This window comes from Manis pentadactyla, chromosome 3 (assembly GCF_030020395.1).
Source record: "Manis pentadactyla isolate mManPen7 chromosome 3, mManPen7.hap1, whole genome shotgun sequence".
NCBI classification, from domain to species: domain Eukaryota; kingdom Metazoa; phylum Chordata; class Mammalia; order Pholidota; family Manidae; genus Manis; species Manis pentadactyla.
This window is the reverse complement of record NC_080021.1, coordinates 69,380,838-69,388,925: the sequence shown is the minus strand read 5'-3', so window position 1 is coordinate 69,388,925 and position 8,088 is coordinate 69,380,838. Positions and strand designations below refer to the sequence as shown.

General features: G+C 38.0%; 1 protein-coding gene across 2 annotated transcripts in view; it reads right to left on the bottom strand.

Annotated features, from left to right (window-relative positions):
• Positions 1-621: 621 nt before the first annotated feature.
• Positions 622-8,088, bottom strand: part of CPA6 (carboxypeptidase A6) — a 288,596-nt gene continuing 281,129 nt past the window's right edge. For both annotated transcript variants that reach the window (XM_036886322.2, XM_057498017.1), the window contains 3 exons: positions 6,959-7,161; positions 3,299-3,383; positions 622-1,114 (listed from right to left, as the gene is read on the bottom strand). In XM_036886322.2, coding sequence (XP_036742217.2) covers positions 927-1,114; positions 3,299-3,383; positions 6,959-7,161 — 476 coding nt within the window. In that variant the 3' untranslated portion in view covers positions 622-926. The remainder of the gene's footprint in view (positions 1,115-3,298; positions 3,384-6,958; positions 7,162-8,088) is intronic.

Sequence of the window (8,088 nt, the reverse complement as noted above, 5' to 3'; positions counted from 1 at the left end):
CAATGAAATACAAGTAAAAAATAGACATTTTCATAAATTTGAGGTTCTAAATTATTTCTCAGGAAACTCCTAAAGAATTTGTTCTACCAAAATGAGGCAGGAAACCAAGAGAAAGATGTAGGATCTCAGAAAATAGGAGAAAGGCATAGGAAAACAACTCCAGGTAATGGTGAAGGAAAATTCCCAGTAACCAGTGTATGCCAGGCTTAGAGAACAACTAAATTGGAATAGGAGGAGAACCAAAGACTTCAGATGAAATTCTCCAAGATTAGTATGAAACAGAATACTTCAACATGTCCAGAAGCAATTTTTACTTATATCAGCAATATAAGAATATGATTCAAAAGCACATGTGTGCGTATATATATATATATATATATATATATATATGTATATATATACACATGTACATACACACATACACATACATACTTACTTTTGGTATGGTGTACTAATGCCAGGGGATAAAGATGTGACTAATACAAGGCCTTGATAAATTGTATATTTATTATATTAAGAAATATAATATTATATCAATATTATTGAATTCTATTTCAAAAGAGAACCAAGTGGTTAAACATCATTAGTAGCCTAGATCTTAATTGAGAAACATGAAGATTTATTGGAGTGAGATCCTCAGTTTGCACATTGCTTGAGACAAAAGAATTTGGAAATATCTCCTCCCCCACTTAATCAAATAAGACTCGAAAGGGATATAAAAGTGTTGTATTTTCTTACAACAAAGTAGGCTATGCTTCCCTTCACCCCCCATTTTTTATTGCCACAGAGTTAAACGGCATGAAAAGGTCCTTTAAAGTCCACAGATATGTTCATTCTAAGCACTTGCCCTTCACTTTAAAGACAATTTCCACCCACCACCGAGTAGCTCTTGTGCAGAACCAGCACTCCCTGGCCCTTGGGACATCTCAGGAACACTTCTTCAGTAGGTGCACTGTGATGTTCTTCACAGCCAGCATGGTTTCTGTACAAGTGGGTTTGATGAGCATCTCTGGGAGTAAAAACCCAAAATGCCCGGTGTCACGCAGTTCAAAAGCAAATGTGTAGGGTATTCCATTTTTGTAGGCCCAATCCATGGAGCTACCAGAGCTCACATCTAAAAGGTAAAAAGAAAAAATGTCATCCTTACTAAGGAGTCTGCATAATTTCCGAAGTGTATATACAGTACTTGCATACTAAGTATCCTAAATCCTTCAAATTAAATACCTTTCAACAAGAATGATTTAACAGAGTTCCTCGGCATTAGGCTTATGGAACTTATAAATCATACCTGCTCTCATCTTTGAGGATCTAGTCTAAGTATTAATGCTTTTCCAGGATGATGACCTCAACATTTCTCAGTCTCAGTTGTAATGACATTGATCTTCCCTTCGCTTTTTTTCCTTCATAAACAAACCTACACTGTGGACTTCCTTCTTATCGTTCAATTGTTCCCCACTTCCAAGGTATAGAATACTGAAATTCTGTTCCCAAAAAACCCATCATTTCTTCTCCTTCCCTCTTTTTTAAACTCCTAATATACTTTGCCTTTGTTTCTACTTAGGCAAGTCTGTAGTTTCCAGACCCCTCCCAGCCTTCTTATAATTTCATTTGACTCTCTTCTTGGCCATGGTCAATCACTCCACTGAGCTGCTCACAGTGAATGCCCTATCCAGTCCTAGTTCTGCTTTTTGGGGGGGGCTAATTCTCAATCCCTGGTCCAGTTTCTCTGCTTTTTACTCTTCATGAAGGAGCTGGAGAAAGTGTTGTAAATTCATACCTATTGCTAAAGTCTGTCTGTTCCCTGCTGTTCTAGGCTCCTTTTTCTCCTGAAATCTTCTCATTCTCTTCTGCTCCTGCCCCTCACTTTGCCCCTGTCCCTATATTCATCGTGAGCAACAAGCCCATCACCTCTACTGACATTGGAGCCCTCTGTCTTTTCTCCTGCCAGCTCAGTGAAATAAATATTGCTCATCTTTTACAAGTGTCCTCTTTTGATACCATTCTTATTATCATCTCTGGTGGTGAGAGGGTCCCTTCTCCAGACCTTGTTTCATTAATTAAATCCCCTTCTCTTATTTCTGCATTGGCCAAAATGTTCAAGCACTTAACTATAGCACTTCCTTCTCAGCATCCTGCTATAAACCATCCTCTTTTTATTCTTCCTTTTGCTTTAGAACTCAGAATCTCTATATATTCTACATCCTCAGCCTGGTCTTGCCATTCCTGTCCATGAAAGCATTGGTGAAGGTCACCAATGACAGCAGGCCTTCTCTCTTTTTCTGTTCTTTTCCCTCCTCAGATCTTACTTTTCACCTCTCAATGGCATTTAACCTAGCAGATAATCCATTCTGGCAACTCTCTCCTGGATCCTGTGACCACACGCATTCCAGCTTTTCAGCACAGAGTAGACTGTGGGCTTGGGATGTATCTGATCTCACCACCTACGTTTCTGTGCCTCAGTCACCCCTTTCCAAAAAAAAAAAATGACAGTACCTATTGCACTGGGTTTTTGTGAAAATTAAGCAAGTAGTTCAGGATATATATAGCTGTTATTATTTTGCATCTTTACACCTCAAAGTGCTTATTGTGTAGTTTTTAGTATAACACGCTCTTAATAGTAATTTAACAAATGAGTAAATGTATCATAGAGGAATCTTTGTATACATTTTTCCAGAAATTTGTATGAACTAGCCTGACATAATACTATTATTATTTTTAAAATTTCAGAGCGTGTTCATCTACTGAAACAATACCAGTTTTTTATGCTATTTTTGCCAGGACAAGTACGAGATAGATAGAATTATGTGAAGATGACAGCTATATGATTCTGCTGTGTCTCAGGCTCCTCTTGCTTTGAGTAAGGACAGAGGACAGAGTATGAAAGAGATAGAATTTCTTAACAAGATAGTGGAAGAAAGGGATAAAAGCCCTTTTAGGGCTAAAATATTACTTCATTATCTTCCCAGGACCCATTTCCACCCTTAGAGTAGTTACAATTGCTTAAGGAGCCCATTTTGGTAGTTTCTATTGTCATAATGTCTCAATTCAACTTTGTAGTCGTTACTACATGCTTAGAATATTCTCTGCTTAGAACTGATTTAAATTGGCACAATGATTTCAATTAAACTGCGTAAAACTAATCCGATACAAACTCCCTCCATCTTCCTTGGTTAATTTGGTAGTCAAAAATCTCCCTTTAGGGGGAACACATTTTCTCTTTTTTTTTAATAAAGGGAAGTCATTATACAGGATATTGGTTCAAGAGCTGATTCTAACACAACACACACAGGAAACTTACACAATGTGCTGGAGGCAGGTCCATATCTGTACCGTACCCCATGTACTGACCGAAGTGCATTCACAGCTTTAGAAGCTGCAGATTCCTGTAAGGGAAAATGGTGTAAATGATACAACTTATCCAGTGCATTGAAACCTTTAGAAGCAATTGTGTGTTGCTTGAGCCTTATCAGAACAAGGATGGTCACATTTGTTAATATCTATATTTAATATGTTATTCTTTGTCCCATGCTGCATTTTTACAGTATATTTTAGAACACATTATTTCTTTGATTAATCCTCACAACTCAAGGATCAGTAATATTTCCATTTCACAGACAAGAAAAGAAAGACCTCAGTGAGGTTAGATGGGCAGGCTGGGTTACACAGCAAGGAGTCACTGAGTTGGATAAGTATTCATATCTCCTAATGCTGATTTAGCATTCTGTCCTCTTCACTTTAGTTCAGAGCCATTTATTTCTGAACTAAATAAATTACAAAATGCTTGACAGAACAGGGCCCATGTCAGTCCTACTCATAGCTGCATATGCACTATTGAGCAATGTGCCTGTAACAGATGCTTAATCAATATTTCTTGCATGAATGTTGAATAAGCATGGATCTGGAAGAGTATTAAGATAATCTTATTGATCTTTACATACTTCAGTGGCTGTGTACAAGATACATATTTGAATCAAATAAGAAACCCTTTAATTCAATACAAATGACTTCTCTTATGCTATGTTTATCCCTACCATGAATGGAAATAACAATTTCAGAATGCTTCAACTTCTAACGTTACAAACACCTCTGACAGAGCTCAGCCAGGGACTGCTGAGATGTAGAAATTCCTAATGATGCCAAAATTCAGCAAAAATTCTCAACACCATCAAAATATTAAAAGGTGAATATTCTAATATGAACTAGAATGATACTGACAACTCTTGAAAACATTTTCCAATGGCATAAAAGCACTAGTTTCAACAAGGAGTTACAGAAGTATTGTATAACCATTGAGAGGAAAAGGAGCCTGTTGAAACCAGTATGCAACTTGCTGTGAATAATTTAACATGGCAGTTGAAGCACTCAGGGCAGCCTGGTGCAGTGTTTGTATCCCGCTTCACCGTGCTGTCCTTATTCACCGCAGGGACGCATAAAGCAGCATTTGCAGCAAATGCCACCCTTTGGGGCTATTCAGGGACTGGGCTCCAGAGCGTGGCAGACAATTTATTACTGATCCCACTGATGATGACATTATCCTTTCAGGGGCTAACAGAAAAGGAATGTAAACACCATAATGAGGTCTCTTTATGTAGGATATTCTAAGATTTTAACATTTTCTCCAACGGCCTCAGTAATATTCTGTGGCAAGAGCAGGTATTTCTACATTTAAAAGATTACTGCATCCTGCTGGTGAGGAAACCTTTGTTCCTCATGATTTCAGATGACTAAACCCAAGAAAAAGAATCTATAAAGAAATAAAAGATAATCACTTTGGCTGTTTATGTTTAACATATGTATAATTTTAGCCTCTGATCTCACAGCGCTTCTGTCCCTCAGGGGTAGGTGTATGTTGATAAGAGGTTTAGATATGATCCTGCTCCCCAAAAGTGGAAACTTCATCAGATTTTTTAAGATTTATTTACCAGCGTTAGACAGTTAGACACTTATTTAAAAAAATGGAAGTGATTCCTCCTTTATCCATTGCTTCTTCTTGCTAATTGTTCAGCAGGACCCAGCTCTTACTTACTGGACCTCAGCTAAGTAAGGAGTATATTTTTTATTTAAGTACATCCATATTTAAAGCATCTTAATAAATGGCCTAAAACTGTTAGTGGAAATACAGACTTCTGTATGTTGATAAGATGTTTTTGAACAATCTTAAATAGAATTTAATGGTTTCTGGTTAACATTCAGACTACCTAGTTTCCAAGAATTGTAGTCTTGGTTTTAGCGATTTAGCTTACACATATTTTTCAACAATGGGACTACTGACTGTTTGGACTGAATAATTCTTCACTATGGGGGGCCCCCTGTGTGTTATAGAGTGTTTAACAGCATCCTTGGCTTTGACCCACCAGATGCCAGTAGCAGTGTTTACCCCTGTGGTGACAATCAAACGTCTCTAGCACTGTTCCCTGTCTCTTGGGAGGTAAATTCTTAACAAGATAGTGGAAGAAAGGGATAAAAGCCCTTTTAGGGCTGAAATATTACTTGTGAACAATATAGTTGTGAACTGCTGATCTATACTTCATACCACATTCTCCAACCCAAGACAGAAGGAAAATAGGCTTAACTCTGGTAGGAAGAGAAATTCAAAATACGGTGAACATTCTCATGAAATAGTTTTAATATGCTGCATATGCCATACAATGTTGTGGGAGTATAAGCAGACCCTGTGCCTGGCTTAGAAAGGGCTGAACATTCACCTATAGAAACACTTGATGTGAGGTGGTTCGAATGCCCGGTCAACAGCAGCAGCTGCAAGTAGCCTATCGGACCCATGGGCTAGCTGGTGAATAAATAGCACTCTCAGATACAACCACCCCCTCTACAGTGTTTCTCAAGGGAGAGAATTTGCTCAGAATTCTTGCTTGAAGTGCCAAGAACAAAGTTCCTCTTCTGCACAGACTTCAGGCCTCCCCTCCAGGCCTTCCTCTGACTTCTTCATGTTCCCCATTCCTTATAGGTCCTGGACATAGAGGCCAGAAATTCCTGCAATACCCCAAGGCAACTTGGTGCAGGGTTTGGAGTTCAAAGTATAGGGAAAGAGGGGATGCCGTCAATTATAAAAATTTTAAAATAAATACAGAGAGATGATTATTCAAGTTTTAAGGTTATAGCTCAATGCATGATCACAAATTGCACACATTCATGCAACCACCTTCCAGGTCAAGGAACAGAACATCAAGAACAACCCCAAAGCCCTCCTGTGCCTCCTTCCCATCTCTGTCCCCTCTCTTCCTCGCTTCTAATACTGTGTGTCAGTTTGGCCTGGTTTTGAACTTTACAGGCCTTTAGATGCTATACACTGAACCACACTCACTTTACAAGGAATTATGTCCTACAGTGGGTAGCTTGTTGAGTTTCTGAGTTGAAGAAACTCTGCTTCTTCACTTTCAAGCAATCTTATGCCTGAAAGGTTGCTCATTCTTAGCCCTGTCTTGTCAGATACATGCCCAGAGACTAAGTAGTATTGAGCAAATAGTGATTGTAAATTAAAACCTGCTTTTAATTAATGAGAGTCAGGCCATAATTTATGAACAATTATTTACTCAATAAAGTTAGTTACAGCCCGGCATATGTGGCCAAAGCTGTAATACTAATCAAATCCATCTTGACGTTTCCATATAACCTGTGGTAGGAATGTAAATAGGTTTGAAATGATTGTATTTGAGAAGCAGCATTAGACTTGGGGCTGAATTCAGGCTATGATACTCAGTAGCTGTGTGTTCTTAGTCTAATTATGTAATTTTTCTAGATTTCAGTATCTTCATCTGTAAAAAGGGGATAATAGTTACCTACCTCACATGATAATGAAAAATAAATTAGTTACTATATATATAATGCTTATTAGAACAAACACAATATGTGTTTGCTATTATCATGACTACTTAGAATTATCTTAGCATCAGGAAGGAAGTATGAAACCTGAAACACATGTACAGGGTCAAATACTTACCACACAGCTAAAATTGGGGATTGTTGCATATTTGTAGGAATAGGGGTACAGCAACATCTGAGCATATGCATGAAAGGAGAGGTAAGCCCTAATATGCTTCCGGTGTTTGCGGAGGAAGTTAGCTACAGCTTTCACTTCTGGCTCAGATTCTGGGAAAGGTCCACAGTACGTATCATCACAAGGATGCATAGAAGCTCCTTCATCTGCAAGTGAGAAAAGAAAAGGAATGGAGGAACGGACAGGCCATATGCAAGAATCACAAATCAGCATTGTTAAACTGTGATTTTTTTCTACCGTTAATACCCCATGGTGCCTGTACTTCCACTCCAAAACACTCAACACACTTGTATTTAGTGTCAATTATTTCCTCATTTAACATTCAACCAACATTTACACTGTTCTTGGTGCCTGGGATACATTGGAAAACAACACAGAAAAAAAAGAACTCAGGAAAAGAAACAGTTCTCTAACACAACCTACACTCAGTCTGGATTATTATACTCTAAAGCTCTGTGAAGGCAGAGACTGTGTCTTTCTTGCTGTGCACCTGGCAACTAGATCAATAGTATGGCAAGTGTTCAACAAATATGTATTGAATAAGTGAATGTCAGATCAAAAGAAAAGGTTACGCATTTGTACTGGTGTCTGGTAAGATACAAATATTGATATGTTAAGAACATGAAGGCAAGACAAATAATTCTGCAGAACCCAGTGAACCAATTTCTATTTTATTTTTATATCAGCAATTTCCAGCTTGGTTTTGTAAAACCCAAGAGGCTTCTCCAGTTATCTTGGGGGTCAGTTAGGGTTCAGTTAAGAAATCCTCAAAAGTAAGTGTTAATAATTTTTGAATTGAATTATGTCATACAGGTCTATGAAAAGGAGGAAAGAACATGTGATTCACTATGACAATCACAAAGTATTGAGGTTCCAAGAAGTTTTGGAAATACATACTCCATAGTTATTTGCCTCTCTGGGCCATTATTAGCCCTCCCATGCCCCTAGAAAACATAACTCTTTCTATAAACAAATGGAAAATGTTTGATTCTGTGACAGCCCACTTACACTAAATGTGAAAAATGATATCCAAGTCAGGCTAAATCTTAGGGATATTATATCTAGTTTATGCT